Raw genomic sequence first — 18,345 nt, forward strand, 5'->3', positions numbered from 1 at the left:
TATATATGTAACACTTTTGTAACAGTTTTACCTTTTGTAACATTTAAGGTAACACTTTCACAAAATTTAACACTGTATAGTAGAACTTTTAAAATTGTAACACTATGAACTTTATAATAGGTAACACTTGTGAAATAGTAACACTAGAAACTTTAGAGTAAGTAACACTTCTAAAAGAGTAAAACTAGGAACTTTGAAATAGGTTACACTTTCGTGTTACACTTTGAAATAGGTTAACAATACTATATTAATTTCAAATATCATTAACTATTGGCACAATTCTTTGCCTCCGTGAAAAAATAAATACTAAAATTGCAAAGAAGTGCCTCGATTCCCTCCTCTTTCTAATTTCATTTTTCTTCAATTCCCATTAACGCCTTAGAAGCTAGAAAATATTGACCACCCTCCATGTATCCATTCCAATTTCACCCACCTCGACTCTTCTCTCTGCTACACCCGACTAATCTAGGTATCTATGATTGAGATTGGCCCACAGAAGCGGAGAAACTAGGGTTTTGAGATCTCCGACACGAATATGTCTGCATTTTGACTCGTAAACCACCGACTAATCTTCCCGAGGTTGTTGAGTTTTCCGGGGAATCTTCACACTTCTTGTCGTCTCTTACAGGTTTTGTGTCATATGCTTTGCCAATTTATTTTTTTTCGTTCTAAATTTGAATGCGAGATTATAATATAGTGTTTCGCACTTATATATCTGTTCTTTGGGATTAATTCACTTTAGAAGAAATGAGAGAAAGCTAGAAGAAATTAATTAGTCATAATGGTGGCTTATGAAGGCGCTCTTTCTATCTATCCTTTTTCCTTATCTATTTGCAAACCAAAACAGCTGGTTTCATTTAGGTTTACGATTTTAAAAAATGTTTTCCATGAAAATTTTGGGAAGATATGGATATTGACAAAATTTGCCACAATATTTTTTGTCTTCATGTTTTTTATGCATTGTTAATTGATTCAAAGGAAGCATATTTTCTAATCAAACATAACGAGAAATTCTAAAGGACTAACCCCCTGCGACATATATTCTAAAGAATGTACCCGTAATCAGCACCAATTTTCCTATAAGTATATACTATGAGAAATACTGTATCTGTAGTTCCTATAGTAATGCCATATAACTAATTTTCAGGTTTCTTTCTCATTTGAAGTTGAGTTCTTTCTTGAATCCTTAGCATCATAATGCTTGTACATGATGATGGTATGAGCCTTTCTAATTCCTTTATCCCTTGACTTTTTATATTTGTTTGATCCTTTTCCTTTTAGAAAACTATTATGCTTTCTCAACTTGAATCCAATCTTTTATTGTCCTATAATAAGTAGAGTATATGCTTTACAACTAGTTGCCTGACTTCGGTTGTTAGGAAATCATTGGATCAATGAATCTCTAAACTTGAGTAATTATATTCTTAGGAAACATTCAGGTAAGCTCTTAATTGTTGGATATATTGATGGGTTTATGCGATGGATCTGTCAAGATTGAATTTTTAAGTTGATTAGGAATGAAGCTGTAGCTGTCATAAAATTTACTCAACTTGATACCACTTTAGGGCAATTTTGAATTTCTCGCTGCCCTTTTTAGAATAGAGTTATATTTATGCTTTGGTTTGAGTATCGATGTCAGAAGAGTAAGAACTCGATAGTTATTCATTCAACCTTGCTTTATGATTTAGCTTTAGCTAGACATTTAGATTTGTTTGTTTCCTCTCAATCTCAAGTTGTAGGCTATAGCTGAGAGATGTGCATTGTATGAATGTGTAGAAAAAAAATAGAAAGCCACATGAATCCAAACCCATAATATTACTAATCTACTACTTTCCCCTTCTTTTTTTATATTCTGCAACTAATTCTGTAGGTTGCTACTAATGTAATACTATTATTACTAATTTTCATTATTATTACTTAATTGAACTGTAAAGAGATGCTACTATCTAATCAGAAAGAAATTTTCAACTATAAATATTCCCTCTTGGCCTTTATTATGTTGTAGCTAGATTTTGATGGTATATGTGTTGAGAGTTTCTTAATTTATATAGAGAGTGATCAATCCACTAGTGTCTATTTATGTCATTCTAGAGTCAAACAACAATGATCCTGTTCTTAAGCTCAAAGGATTGTGGCATCCATTCGCTCTAAGAGAAAATGGAGTTTCTGTGCCAAGTGACACAATTTTGGGAGAGGATAAAAATGACCATCATCCCTGGACCAAGCATGGGAGGGAAATCAACTCTCTTGCGTGCTGCCTGTGTAGCAGTTATATTGGCACATGTTCTATTCTTTTAATTAAAAACAACAACTGATGCGAGTTTCCAACTTGTTATCCACTCTCTTGCTCCTCCTAATGGATACGTGTATCTGATATCGTTCTATAAATTTTCTATCTTTTCAGCTTGTCTGCTATGTGCGAACATTATTTTCAATAGGCTTGGGGCAACTGATTGGATTATGACTGGCGAAAGTAAGTTTTATGACAACTTTCCCCACTTATTTTCTTGACTTAGATGCCATTATTAGAGTTGGGCTGGAGTCAATAATGTAAGGATCCAAGCGGTAAGCCATCTACTGTTGTTGAAGGCTTTATAACCATATATAAAACATGTGCAGTTGATTGATTGGACTTGCATGCTTGAAGCTTAATCCATTGCTGGACTTTTGTATGTACATATCCTTTGGAAATAATAATTACATGTATTTTTTTATTTATTGCATGTAGAAAATAAGTTGTTTCATTTTAAGATAGAAGTAGCTACAATTAGTATTGCTTGTATACTTGTTCCTAAATGGAGTGCTAGGATGAGGAAGAGGATTAATACCACCAACTTTTTCAAAGTTTATCTAGAAAAATAGGATCTAAATTTAAGACTCCGGCCATTATTCAAAAGTGGTATAGAAGTTCATTATTAATGAGCATCTACATGTATTTTTTCTATCTCTTTTCCCTCCCCTCTCTTGTTAATCTGGCTGGCTTTCATGTGGCATAGAAGAATTTCAAGCAACATACTATCATCTAAGTGTAGCCATTTCTCCAAATTCATATTTCATGATATTATTTTGAATTCCAAATATATTTACTTTCTTTGCTTATGAATAAATAATATTGTTGTTGAAAATTTCATCTTTGATGTGTTTTATTACAGGATCAAGATAAGCAAAATGAAGAATTGAAGTATCAACTCATGACATCGAGGTAGTTAGAAAAATATATGCATATGGCGGATGGACCAAAGATGGATCGAACAAGAGATGATCAGTCTTCACAACAAAACTCTGGGTTGGAAGTCTTGACAAATTGGCATATATGGATTAGGAAGGTGCACGCAAATGGCGAGATGACAGAAGATGGAGACTAGATATATGACTATTAGGTCTAATGTCAGATTATCATATGAATATGTTGCTTGTTGGAAGGTTTTGATTTTATATAGTACATAATTTTTTTTTCATTAGTTTGTTTTTGGAAATATAGCACTAATCGGTGTATGAAACTAAATCATTATTGTAATATAATGTATATTAATTTCTTATAGCCTGATTAGTATTTTTATTGTAATTTTAAATAAATATATATATTAAAGAAAAGTGTTACCTAATTACCTATATAGTGCTACAAGAGATGGTAAAAAGTGTTATCTAATAACGCAAAATATGTTACATGAGATGGCAAAAAGTGATACATAATGTTGAATAAAGTGTTACTATAGGCTAATTGTAACACTATAAGATGTTACTAATGATATAAAAAGTGTTACATAAGAAATTGTGGGTAACACTTTAAAAGTGTAACAATATGCATTAAAAGTGTTACATAAGAAAATTTAAAGTAACACTTGTTTAAGTGTTACTAGACGCATTTAAAAGTGTTACCTAATAGCATAGGTAACACGGGCAGATGTAACACCCAAATAAGTGTTACCTATTAACTATAGTAACACTTTAAGCACTTTAAGTAACATTTTTTGGGTGTTACTTAAGGTTAATTATGTAGTAGTGACCCCATACGAGCACTTGAGCATTTTTCAAGTGTTGCGGTTAAAAATCGGAGCACTTAATTTTACAAGTGCTCCGGTTGCATTAACAACCGGAGCACTTGATGATTTTTATATGCTTAAGAGTATTTCAAGTGCTCCGGTTGATAGTAGACAACCGAAGCACTTGTGCATCATGTGCTCCGATTGTTTAATATCAACCGAAGCACTTGTATTTTTTTTTATTAAAAAAAAAAACCGCCCTAGTTATATTATTAGCTTCCTAGAGTATATATTGCAATAGAGCGCTAGCTGCAACATTTACAAAACACATTTACGTAGTCTGCAGCCTCATTTTCACCACCATACTTAACCTCCTCTTGCCCCTCATATATCACCAACATAATATGTACAATGTTACAAAAAAGTGCACATTATGAAATTTCATAATCCAACAAATAAACATTCAAAATTAAAGTACGTACTATTATTGTATAAAGTGTAGAATTGAGTTACAAAACATTACCGTAGATTTAAAGTACGCGTTTACAACGTATTTAGAAATTAAATTCATAGACAACAATCGGTAACGAAGGAAGCAAACTTGTCTCGAACTTCATTGATTTCCTCAACAGTAGTAAATGACTCATCCCTTGGTGTGTTGTAAACCTAATAAGATCAAATAAAGACAATTATATATATAACCCTCATTTTATCACTAATAAAGGTCCAATTTGATCTCCAGACTCCTTCACTACTGAATAGGTGTTTCAAGCACCTGAAGAAGTGCCCCCAACTCTCAATGATTTCCTTACTCACTATCCCATATGCAAATGAAAATATTTCATTATTTCAATAAATTGTAACAGTTGTGAGGAGAACCCCCTTGTAGTACCCACTCAAATGAGTGCCATAAATCCTTATAAGAGGTCTACAACAACCAAGAAATCCCCTCACTTGAGTTGCAAAGGAGATGAAGCATGCCTTGAAGTGAGGAAATTCACTGTCAATGCTACTTGACCCAGGTCACCAAAGCATAGCTTCCAGGGTCTGTTGCTTTAATCATCTCCACATAGGCAAGCAACAACCCATAGGATTCAGCAAAACCACCATACAATACTTCCTTTGTCATCTCCTTCCCCTTATACAAAATCCTCTTCTTCAGCTTCAACATGAACTTTTCTTGGCATAGCTTTTGTAATGATTTAATAGGGATGTCTGGTGTAGCTTTAATATCACCCCTCAAATGTCTTGTAAACCATATAGTGGAAATCATAGGATTATTCTCCAACCTCGCACATAACTTGTGTTCTCCTTTGAGGGTCTTGATTGACCAGTTGGTTGTCTAACAACTTGGATACATGGATCCTCTAGTCACAACCCTCAACAATGCAACATGCAGTGAACCTACTGTTATCAACCTTCTCTACCCTCACTGAAAAACCTTCTTCTATGCAATAGTCCTTAAGCACATCAAGAAAATGTTCTTTGGAGGAGAATATCATCCAAGAATTAAGCTTCATATCACCAAAAGCCATATCAGCAACCACCTCACCATTCAAGTAGACCAGATCTCTGGGTCAGGGTCCAATTTTTTCAGACCCTTAGGGTCCGGGTCTGCAAAAAAATTATAGGGTCCGAGTCTAGGGTCCGGTTGGACCCGACCCTTACCCATCCCTAATGGGAAGAGACGAAATTGCAAGCAGCACCATTCGAACGCCGGCGATAGATATGACTCTAGCGAGAACACGACACCAGCATCAGAAAGTAGGGTAATGAGGGTGGTACGAGAGATGGAGAAGGTGGAATGAGGGTTTTGGGTAGAGATGGGCATGGGCCGGGCCAGCCCGACACGAGCCAGCTCGAGGCGCGGCCTAGCCCGTTGTCCGCTACGTGGGCCGCGGGCCTGTCACGATCAAAAAATTTTACGCCCTCACCGGCACGAGCCCACGGGCCGAACGCTCCTTTTCTTTGTTTTTTAGCCTAAAACTATCAAAAATACAAAAAAACAACATAAAACACGGGCTAGGCCCGCAGGAGGCACGAGCCCAGCCCACGGGCCGTGGGCCTGGGCCGAGTCGTGGACAAAAGTTTGAAATTTCAAGCCCGGCCCGCCATATCCCAAAACCCGTCGCGGGCCGAGCCCGTGAACAGGCCCGGCCCATGCGCAGGTCTAGTTTTGGGTTTTCTTCCTTCAAATAAAGTTAGAAGATGGCTAGGCTTTTTAGTTTTGACATCACAACAAAATGGTGGCTTTCTCACACTAAGGCTTTGTTCTTTTGGACTGAATTAATAAAAATTCAGTTCAATTCAGATAAATTCAGTTCAGTTAGTTTCCTCTCACAATTTCCATTTATTTAAGTTCGGATCAGTTCAGTTCAGTTCAGACAAATTCATTTCAGTTCATTTCATACTAATTCAGTCCAAAAGAATAAAGCCTAAGCCACATGCAAGACAATAAGCTTTCTCCTTCTTTATTTTTTTATTAAAAACTCAAAAAATTAACTCAAATACCTCATTTCAATAAAACGCACAATAGCATAATTGTAGTTAAATTCGATTTCTCAAGTAATTTCTCACTCATATTAAAGCTTACTTAAACTAATAAACATAATTACTTTATTTAAAACATGCTTAAAAACATGGGCTATCACAACATAATTCACAAAATAATTTATATTAACTCAAGAGAGCTCGATTTATACGTTAAAATAAAAACCATTCATCATATGCATATATGTAAAGATATTACTTAAGTTTAAATATTAAATTTGAAAAAACTAAATTTAATAACGGGAAGAGTATAACCGGAAAAGAAAATATGAATTACGTTAAGAATAATGTTATACTTCCTCTGTTTCTAAATAAGTGCAACACTTCTTGTTTTCACGTTTGCCAATGCATTATTTTAACCGTTAATATCTTCAATTATCCATAAGTATAAATTATAAAAAGTTGATATTAAAAAAATTCACATTCAGACGAATCTAACAAGATCCCACATGACTATGTTTTTCCTAAAATGTAAATCACAAAAGCTAATTAAAGTTTAAACTGTGAATAGTAAACACTATGCAAATGTTGCACTTATTTTGAAACGGAGGAAGTATAATTTTACCTTTACGACATTCGTACTGTTAGACACGCTTAACCTTATTCAAGCTTACAAAGTGAAGCAAAATCAGGATACAAGTGATCCTTTTTACTGGCCTGGCAAGGTAATGCTAAAGGTAAGTTTTATACTACCTCTGTTTTTATTTAGTTGCAACAATTTCTACTTTTAGGTGTTTTTTATTAGTTGCAACATTTCCCTTTTTAGAAAAGCTTTTGGGATAATTTGACTATATTACCCTTACTTCACCTACTCTCCCCATTTAATTACAGTACTAGTAGCAAGGGCAAGTGAGTCAATTATACTCTTTTTTCTCATTTCTTAAAGTTTGTGCAAAAAGGTGACTGTTGCAACAAATAAAAACAGAGGTAGTATTAAGTCTGGAGATCGAATTATGCTACATGAAGAAGACTTAATCGAGGACCATTGTTGAGTTGCTATTTGGGAGGCACCGGTTCAACAAATAATTCGAGCCTTTGGCTTGCCTGCCATGACCGCATCTTATATCATTTTAACCATATCAAACTACATATGACCGATTTCCCCAAATGTTACATATGTGGGGATAATGAGGAAAGATCGCTCCACATACGTCGTGATTGTCCTCCGGCCAGAGTGATTTGGAGTACTTTGGATAATCAAGCTCTTCATCCTCAGTTAAATTAACTTCTCTTGAAGTAGTACTGGATAATTAACTTCTAATATCCATGTTACTGAAAACAACTTATTTTGGGATAGCTCTTTGGTGGATTTAGAGATAGAGAAACTGCTTTGTTTTTTAATACAACTATGAAAAACCAGTTGATATTGGGGCCTTCCTCCAAGTAATATTTAACGAGACACTACATAGCTTGTATGATGATGGTACTAATCAAGCTAAATCATAAGTCAAAAAACACATTACCTGGAAACCCCCACTTGCTGGATGGTTTTTTTTCAAAAGTGTTTTTTGGAATCGAGAAATTGAGTCCAAATCCGATCCAAACTTTTTCTGAAACCAGTCTAGTCCGGAACTTTTTTTCTTGAGTCTGAATCTAATCCAATTTGATTATTATATAATTTTTTTTTTCTTATTTAGATTCACAATGTTTTCTCATGATTGAATCATTTAAATCTGAAAAATTAGACTCAGTGTATCCATTCCACAAAGTCAATTACGTACATTTTTATAATCTTATAAAATAAAAATTGTAAAATACAAAAGAAGCCAAAAGAATTAAAGTAACTTTTGCCTTTTTATTTGGAAAAATTGTCAAGAATAATCAACCATTGTACGGTCTTCTAAAAATAAGTCAACCATTTATTATCCTGGAATAAGTTAACATTTAATACCTATCTATTTTTAACAACTCTTGACCTATTATCAACCTCTTTAACACATTAAATGTCCACGTGTCACTGTCTCATTCGTTTCTATTAATTTTAATTGTATAATAAAATATACAACATATTTTTACCTTTCCCTCCCCCCACGGCGGAGGAGAGCACCATGTCCTCGGCAAAATGGGAGTGGCCCATGAGGCGGTTTGTGGCACCCCGCAAGTTGTGTCCTCCTTGAGGAACTTCTTGAGGATGATGAAATTGTCATGTGAGGCGGTTATGATCATGTCAAAGTTTTCAATTGGGGTTGCGATTCACCGTGTTAGTGTGGACTCGCATTGTGGCGCACAGTTGGAGTTGTTCTCTCATGGTGAAGTGGTGAATTTGTGAGAGAGGGAGATTGAGAATGAGATGGTTTTGGATGGGAGATTGTTGGGAGGTTAAAAGATGTTAAAGGATGGTTTATTTGGCCGGAGGGGAAGAGAGGTGGCCACTCAAGTATTCAACATACGACAAATACGTAAACTACCCGAACACCACCTATAAAGGCTATAATACAATCATTTATGTATGATAGGACATATGATGGCACTGAGGCACATACAACGGCAGTAAACAGCAATGGGGCTGGTCATTTAAGCACTATAGCCTTGCAACAAAGGATGCCAGAGGCCCGAGTTGTGCCCACTGCAAGCTGCTACACAAACTTCCTCCATCGCTTGAAGCAGGATCCCCTCGTTGCAGATATTAGCAAACACTCGCATGTGTTTCATGCCGTATTGAGTTAAGGACCCGCATTGCTTCTCAAACACGCGGACCTGAGGAGACAAAAAATAGAACGTCCATCATCTAACAAAGGCACTTAGCTAAATCAAGAGAGCGATAAGTAGGTGAAACCCTCTTTGCAAAGAGTATAGATTCTTTTTTACCATTGATTTCAAGCAATCCCAATCATCCACAAGCGGCATTCCCGGTCTTGGTTTTGTGCTCAGGACAGATTGGCCATTGTTTGGTCCAAATAGAAGTTTTCCAATAAGTTCAATGCTGCTGTCTAGATGAATTCTGTGTTTCATGGTCTCAGTTATCTCTTGAAGGATTTTATGCTTCTCCTCTGGTTTATCTCTTGATCTTTCATACTACAAGAGACAGGCAAAAGTATTTCAGCTCAGTAACTTCTACGAACTCGCAAGTACTGACAGACATCGATACACATACAAGTATACAACAGGCAGACTGTACAACAGACAGATTTGGCCATTTCAATCAAAATTTCTCTTCGCTTGAACTTATCACGTACTTATTAGACTAGATCAGCTCTATAAATTTTTTTATAAAAAAAAATAAGGTCAAAAGAACGCATCCTAACTCTTTGCAACAACTGCACTTCAGAATAAAATGAACAATTCAAGTCTAACATCAGGGACGAATACCCACCGAACTATTCAGTTTGAAAGGACCGAATTGGAGGCTTACCTTTTTCCAAAGAAATAGAATGTCTGCATCTCGCTGATTAACAACACCCAACTTAAAATCAAGAGGCAATCTGTTAGGAGGAAGGTTCACAGTCGCTGGATCAAAGCCTTGGTACAGATAAAGTTTTTCGGGTTTAAGGCTTTTATTTCCGTATTCCATCACGTGGGATCCAGCAGTATAGGTGTTATAATTTGAAGTTCTCTCCTTCACCTGCCAGATCAAAGTACATGCATACATTATCAACCACCACCAATTTTACTCGTATGCCAGAGAATGAACTATGCTATTCCACTAAACTGAGTTCAACTGAGTTCAACTGAGTTCACCTTCTCATACTGTTGATTGATTGTTTCTTTCTTCAAATTGTGTGTCTCACTGCAGACAAAAGTTATAATACTTTTAGTTTACGCTGCTTTCTTAAGGAAAACAAAAGGCCAGTACGGCGGTATATAGAGCAGCATGTACTAATCATTAGAATGATCAATTCATAGACAGAGAAGCAACTATATCCGAGTTTATTCATGATTAACACCGAATTTAGAGGATGCCAAGCTTCTTGATTTTTCATTAGTTGGAGCGTTTCATGGCCTTCAAAGAAATTAGTAACTATGTTCCGTAATATTAATCAAATTCAATATCTTGAAATAATAGATTAAGATGAATGCTAAAAAGATGTAACATAAAAATAATTTTTCATATTATATCGATTTCTCAAAAAATGTGATCAAACTACTATACCCTGTAAGAGGAAAGATGTACAGAGTTGATAGGGAAACAACCTGTCTTCCATCCAGGCAATACTATACAAATCGCCTAAGCATGTCATGAATTCCGGTGGTGGTGCAGGGTTCATACCAGGACAGTATGTTCCCCAGCTACTCTCCTCAGCATTTGATGCCGTTGTAACATAAATGTTAAGATCCTCGGGCATCAAGCCCTCGAAAACACTACCACTTTCACAAGCTTCAATATATATTACCTGGAATACATGTATAAATTAGACTTCTGTTAGTCAAACTAACAAAAGTCTAGCTAAGATTCCAACTTATAATCAGATACTTTGATCATTTACCATTTCCTTGTAGCTTTTGGATGCATGTTTCTTCTTTAATACCTCAATGAAGTCCTTACCATAAAGGAATGGCATATTTGGCATACCTACAACCAACTTCAAATCCTTTAGTTTGATTAAAAACCTTAACTGAAAATCTGGGGCATTATTGCAAAATTTATTCAATAAAAATTGCAGCTAGAGATGACAAATACTGGGTTTGGCAGCAGAATTCCGGCTTAGATTGTGGCCCATCTCAATTAGTCAGGTCATCATTTTATGGTGTGGCCTGGCCCCAATGGACTTTGTAGAATATTATGTGTTTCGGTAATCGGTCTGCTTAGGCAGTCCACATTTACCGAGTAGGGGAAGTAATTTTCAGGCCTTGTACAATGGTTATGAAAAGGAATAATGTAGGTACTAACCCAGCACACCAGGACCACCATGATCAGAGTAGTATAAAAAGATCCTGTCATTTGGTTTGCTATCAATGACCTTTCCACTACCACCATTTACAGCACTCTTGTTCCCAAGAAGCACTGCATACATGTTCTCGGCTGTGACATGCTCCCCGGTATAGTCCTGTAATATATAACAGAAATGCCTTAAGCATCAAACAACTCGGTCATAAAGTGCAAGTATAATTCGACAGACAGATAATCATTTAACAGGGCAGACAAGATCTTTGTTTTTAATTCTCTACACATCTATGACTACGAAATATAACAAATGAGATCAGCATCCTAACTGCCTAAATGCTTCCTAAACCTAGACATGCATGTGTTATCTAGTATAGGGAAAAAAAAAGTGACGGTCATAAAATGCAAGTATAATTCGACACATACATAATCATTTCACCTTGCGAACAAGATCTTTAATTGTTTCTAATGCTATACACATCTATGACTACGAAATATAACAAATGAGATCAGCATCTTAACTGCCTGAATGCTTCCTAAACCTAGACATGCATATGTTATCTAGTATAGGGGAAAAAAGTGATGGTCATAAAATGCAAGTATAATTTGACACATACATAATCATGTGAGCCAAAAAAAGAAAAAGCGATGGTCCATTTAAGATATCAGCCAACTAGGTACTAATGGGCCAAGGAGGCACTAGCCCGTTATCCTTCCACTGACAAGAGTGGGAGGTTTTCGTTGCTCTGTGAAACCAGCCTCACGCAGTACCCTCCACTTTAGGGCCCATGAAGCTTAAGGCCTTCGCCCAAGCCACATGAGCCAACTCCCAACTTGGATAGGGCGAGACAGCATTCAGCCAACCATAGACCCGACCCAGAAGGCCACGATCATGTTCCATCACCTTGTTGCCCCCACATGGGTTACAAGCTCACGTTACTTAGCTCAGCGAAAGGAATACTTTCAATGGGATATATTAATTGAGCAAACTTGTTTTGATTATCCAATGTGGGACTTTCCTTAATGTGGGACTTTCCTCAATCTGGAGAGACTCAAATATATTAGGCTAATTAAGACAAAATTGCAAAAAAAAAAAAGTGTGAAATGAATTTACAAGAGTTTGCATGTGTACCTCTTAATTTATATAAACATGAATTTATAAAATAAAAAAAATTGATGGAAAAAACACAAAATTTAGCAAGATATAACTTTAGGAAAGAAAATTTTTATACAACTGTTGCATAACGAATTACTATCAGCTAATCTAAATATTTTTAGAATCCTTTCTCGTGTAATTTCAATTTCCCATAACCCCTTACTATTCTGGGGTTAAGACAAGCTATATTGCTCAAACTTGGGTACCTATCCAAGTGTCAGACTCTCGCTATTTTGAGAAACTTTTTCATGATTTTGGTCCAAAATGGAGTGTCCAAATGTTCTAACCATGTTGGAACTTGGAATTCAAGAATCCGAAAAAATACTTGAGTTGAAATGAAGAGTCCAAGTAACATAGATATGACACTGTTGGTGCAAATGTTGTATAGAAAATGTTGAAAGAAAAAAGAGAAGTTTACCTTAGGAACACCAGCATATACGTCTTCGCCTTTAGGGTGATTAATAATCACACCTTTCCTAGGATTAAGCGGATTATCAGCAATATCATCATACATAAACACAACTATATTCTCATCTTTCAATCCTCCTTTCTTTAATATCTGATACGCATGGCAAACATCTGCCTGCAGTAGTACACAATTATAAATCCCAAATTAAATACAACTTGCTTGATGGTGTGACAAAAAAAAAAAAAAAAAACTTCCTCCATTTTAAAATAAACGGAACACTTTAGCAAAATAAATGAAACACCTTAACGTTTTATCCATTTACTTCGTGTAGAGATATAACTAGTTTTTAGACCCGCGCTAAATTCCGAGTAAGAAAAAATTTCATTTATTAATATCACACTTTATGATAATATCACTAAATATAATTTAGTCTAGTAGTTAAGACTTTAGTATATGTACTTAAGATCTCGAAATTAAACTCTATACTAAACAATTTCTAAATTTTTTATGTACATGGATTACATGAACTAAAACTCCCCAAGAAAAACGCCACGTAACACAATTCCTTGCTTATGCACGCCTTTTAATATATTAATATAGATTAAACCATTTACATAGTGTTTATTATTCACATTTTACATTCTGATTATCTTAAATGATTTATTTTTAAAAAAGCATACTCATCTCAATATATATATTTTTTAATATTAATTTTTTATAATTTTTATTAATTGATAATGAAAGATTTTAACGTTTGAAAATTATATATCGTCAAACGTGAAAACCTGAAATGGTGCAACTATTTCTAAACAATAAAATATTTCAGAACGTAGGGAGTACTATAATTAACTTGTACGCATATAGGGTGCGTTCTGTTCAACTTAAAAAATTAAGTTTCAGGTCCAATAAGTTCAGATAAGTTCAGATAAGTTCAGATAAGTTGCAATAAGGTCTAATAAGTGCAATAAGTTTCAATAAGGTCTAATAAGGTCCAATAAGTTCCAATCAGGTGCAATAAGTTCCAATCAGGTCTAATAAGGTCCAATAAGTTCTAATCAGGTCTAATAAGGTCCAATAAGGTCCAAATAGTCAATGTTTAATAAACATTTGTATTATTGTCCACTATTTTGTTATTCATAATTTCATATCACTATTAGCGGATTATGTTATTATTAGAATTTTAATTAAAGTACCACAATGATTATATAGTATTATACTTGTATTAGTGTCTATATTTTATTATTTATTTGTATTATGTCTATTATTTTATTATTTATTTGTATTATGTCTATTATTTTATTATTCATATTACTATTAGCTGATTATGTTATTATTAGAATTTTTTTATTAAAGTCCACAATGTATAGTATTATACTTGTATTATTGTCTATTATTTGATTATTCATATTGCTATTGAATAATATTATAATCATGGTCAAATAATTAAGGTTAACAATAATAATAATAATTTTATAATTATAGTTATGTATAGGCAAATATATAAATAGTAATTTTTTTGTTAAATTAATTATCATAAGAGATAATTAATAATCATTATTTTTTAAAGGACGTATTATAATAATAATTATTCCATAAAAAATTTTGAGGGGTAGTATTTACGTTAGTGGTAATATTTATGTTTTCATGGTCAATATTTTTGTCTAATAAGGTCAAATAAGTTTCAATCAGGTTCAATAAGGTCTAATAAGTTTCAATCAGGTCCAATAAGGTCTAATAAGTTTCAATCAGGGTCAATAAGTTCCAATAAGGTCCAATAAGGTCAATCAGGTTCAATAGGTCCAATAAGTTCCAATCAGGTTCAATCAGGTCCAATAAGTTGAATCAGGTCCAATCAGGTTTAATAAGTTCCAATAAGTTCAGTTCAGGTTCAATAAGTTCAGTTCAGATAAGTTCCAATAAGTTCAGGTCCAATAAGTTGAATAGAACGCACCCATAATATACCTGGTGCCTGTAATTACCAAAACCTTGAGAACCAGCAACAAGAAGTGCCCACCTAGTACCACCATCATCCAAACCAGCATCTGCTTCTTTTTCAGTAGTCATGCGGATATTTGAGTCCCACCTCGATGCTTCACAACTCCATACTACCTGTATAAATACAAATACTAACAGCAAATAGAGTTTTAAAGTCGCCAGGGAAGAGAAGAAAGCTAGCTAAGCTAGAAAATAATGAAAGAAGGTGAAGTTTTTATGAGATTAACTGAAATTTTGAAGGAAAAATATAGATATAGAGATAGAGATAGAGATAGAGATAGAGATAGAGATAGAGATAGAGATAGAGATAGAAATAGAGGAAGAAGAGGGATAAACGCCATGCAAAAGTAGGGAGTGACACGTGAAAGAGGTGAAGAGTCTTGGAAATCGTCTTGCGTGGACCATGTGTTGTTCTCTACTGCACTGCACTACTTACTAACTTACTATTTTTTTAAACACAAAATAGGGATTAGATTAGATAATACTGATTACAGCCCTAACATATAGTTCACCAAAATTATACAAAACATTATAGAAATAAAAGGCAAACTCCCATGGGCCTGTACTAAGCCAATCTATGCCATCGGATTTACCAACTCCTGCATATACTCTTGCATAACACATTGTGGAGGACCTGTGTGAGTGATTTTATCTTCTTCCATGTCCATTCCTAATTTTGCCAGTTTATGCGCTACTACATTTGCATCCCGTTTTGCGTGGAGAAAGATAACCACCCAGTTGGTCTTGATAAGCTTTACAATGTCACAAATTACTGCATTGAGTTGATGGTGAGGACGCTGCTCAGCCCTATCTAGCATGATTTTGAGCGTCTGGGCATCTGTTTCAACTTCTAGCCTTGAGATATTATGATCTTTAGCAATCGACAGACCCTCTCTGATGGTGATAAGCTCTGCAGCCGCCGGATTAGCCGCAGCAAACTTGATCGAAAAACCCATGAACCAGGATCCATCTGTTCACCTAATCACACCTCTGCCACTTGCTTTGTCATTTGCCATCCATGATCCATCAGTATTTAACTTTAAGTATCCATGAACCGGTGGCTTCCAAACAATATTCTGATGCGGCTTAATAGCATTCTTCGCTTGATTCTGAAAAGCATTATTATTATGAAAGTAGTCTGACAGAAAATGATTAAATTGAGAGGAGGATCTTGCCATGGCCCCTTCAAACACTGCTTTATTTCTATTATTCTTCCAGATATGCCATAACGCTATCACAAAGACTTCTAGCCATTTTAATGATTGGGACATATTAAACTCGATCCAGTTTTCCCAATTTGCAGTAAAAAAAGAATGAACATTTACAGACTGAGCAATATAGTTAGACTGAAAGATTCTTTTCCAAAGAATGCTTGTATGAAAGCAGTTTCGAAAAAGATGAAGATGGGACTCATTATTCAAAAGGCAACACTGACATTGGGGATCAAAGTTCTTTATCTTTTTTTGCAAGATGGTAGCTGTAGGGAGAATCTCATTTATAACATTCCAGAGCAACATTTTATATTTAAAGGGGGCATCAATTTTCCAAAGTTTTTTCCATGAAATAGGTTTAGAAGGAGAGTAATCAAGATCCTGACTTTGAATCCGGTAAGCAGACTTAATATTGAATACACCATCATTAGAAAAGGTCCAGCTGAAATTGTCATTAACAGCAGCCAATTGGGGTAAAGGAATAGATCGGATCATGGCAATAATCTCGTTTGGAAGGATGGAGGCAACGTGATCCAGGTGCCATTTTCTATCATGAATGATGTGAGAAACCCTCCAGTGAGCAATTGCATCCGGAACCTGAATGCATTGAATTTTATAAAGAGGTTCTAATCCCACCCAATGATGATACCAAAGAGAAATATCCTCCCCATTCCCCACATTAAAAATCATGCCTTTTTGAAGCAAATCTCTCCCTTTGAGAAGGTCTCGCCAAATGGCAGAATTGGAAGAGTTCGGGATAACATCCATTAAGTTTGTTCCTTTGCAATACTTACTTCTAAGAATTTGGACCCAAAGTTTAGAAGGTTGAGTTAGAAATTTCCATCCTAATTTTGCCATAAAACAAAGGTTCCAATGATGTAAAATCCTGATACCTAAACCTCCTTTAAAAAGATTTTTACAAACATGATCCCATGAAGTGCGAGAAATATAGTGTCTTTGCCCTACTTTATTCCAAAGGAAACGCTTAAATTTTTTTCCAAGATCATGTAAAACACCTTTAGGAATAAGATTAGTTTGCATGACATACAGGGGGTAAGTATTAAGAACAGACTTAATCAAAGTGCATCTACCCGCCATATTAAGGAGTTTAGCCTGCCACCCTCTAATGTTATCTAGGAAAAATTGTTAGAAACTACCTATTAAAAACACTTTTTTTAAAAAAACTACCTTATATCATGTTTATTTTACAAAACTACCTTATAAGTGGAAAAACTTTAAAAAGCACTACCAAATTCAGAATTTACTAACTATGGTTAACTACTCCCTCCAATTATCCCTCTAATTTAAGATTATGTAAATACCCCCTAAATTCAGTATGTTACAATTATGATATCATCACTTTCTTGATCATTTGATACTCTATCTCTCAAATAAACATGTGGCAAGCACAAGCAAACCTTTGCTTCCTCAAAAGTCATTCCCAAAAACAAACCAGTAGTAAAAGTGTCTAATAGAGTAAGCTTTGCACCATCATCAAACCATATTCTTCATCATCATCAACGACATCAATTCATGACCCAAATAAAACCCAATTTCTATCTGCTTTTGCTACTCATAATAATGAAGAATTAATTGGTGAAGTAAAAGGTTGGGAGAAGAAATTACACAAACGATTTAAGGGGGTATTCAATAGTTAAACGCTGTTGTGAGGGAAATTAACAAAGAGGGGTTGGGTAATTTAAGGGGTATTTTATTAATCTTATATTAGAGTGATAATTGGATGAAATAGTTAACCATGGTTAGTAAATTCTAAATTTGGTAGTGCTTTTTAAAGTTTTTTCACTTATAAGGTAGTTTTGTAAAATAAACATGATATAAGGTAGTTTTTTTAAAAAAAAGTGTCTTTAATAGGTAGTTTCTAACAATTTTCCCTTTTATCTAATAGGTCCAAATAGTCCCCTTTTTTAAGCTTGTTTGGAGTTATGTGTGTACCCAAGTATTTCCCAAAATCTGAGGACACCCGCAAACCTGAAAGAGATGCAATAGAATTTCTAACATTATGATCCATCTTCTTAGGGACTATTATAGTTGACTTTTCCTTGTTAAGAAATAGGCCAGACCTCAAACCAAACTCATTAAGAACCTCAAGGATAAGTTCAATGTTAGCCCATGACGCCTTCCCAAAAAGGAAGACGTCATCAGCATAAAAGAGATGAGAAAGACCTATATCCTTTGTGATCATTAGGGGTTTCCAAATT

General features: G+C 34.9%; 1 protein-coding gene and 1 long non-coding RNA gene across 3 annotated transcripts; one reads left to right on the forward strand and one right to left on the reverse strand.

Moving 5' to 3' along the window:
- The first annotated feature begins 188 nt into the window (after positions 1–188).
- LOC125497566 (uncharacterized) lies at positions 189–3,605 on the forward strand. Of its 2 annotated transcripts, XR_007274533.2 has the most exons (4): positions 189–628; positions 1,148–1,216; positions 2,405–2,550; positions 3,153–3,605. It is a non-coding gene; the product is annotated as an uncharacterized LOC125497566 (long non-coding RNA). The 2 variants fall into 2 exon arrangements; XR_007274532.2 differs by lacking the exon at positions 2,405–2,550 and having other exon boundaries at positions 205–628.
- A 5,419-nt stretch (positions 3,606–9,024) lies between these two features.
- On the reverse strand, positions 9,025–15,163 carry LOC104907869 (vacuolar-processing enzyme). The gene is made up of 9 exons (XM_048644841.2): positions 14,883–15,163; positions 12,930–13,094; positions 11,362–11,518; positions 10,958–11,043; positions 10,665–10,864; positions 10,212–10,260; positions 9,886–10,095; positions 9,342–9,548; positions 9,025–9,230 (listed from the first exon to the last, which is right to left on the reverse strand). Exons 1-9 carry the CDS (start codon positions 14,982–14,984, stop codon positions 9,048–9,050), a joined length of 1,359 nt encoding a protein of 452 aa, XP_048500798.1. The 5' UTR covers positions 14,985–15,163; the 3' UTR covers positions 9,025–9,047.
- Between the last annotated feature and the right edge of the window lie 3,182 nt (positions 15,164–18,345).

Source organism: Beta vulgaris, chromosome 5 (assembly GCF_026745355.1).
Source record: "Beta vulgaris subsp. vulgaris cultivar EL10 chromosome 5, EL10.2, whole genome shotgun sequence".
In the NCBI taxonomy this organism is placed as follows: Eukaryota; Viridiplantae; Streptophyta; class Magnoliopsida; order Caryophyllales; family Amaranthaceae; genus Beta; species Beta vulgaris.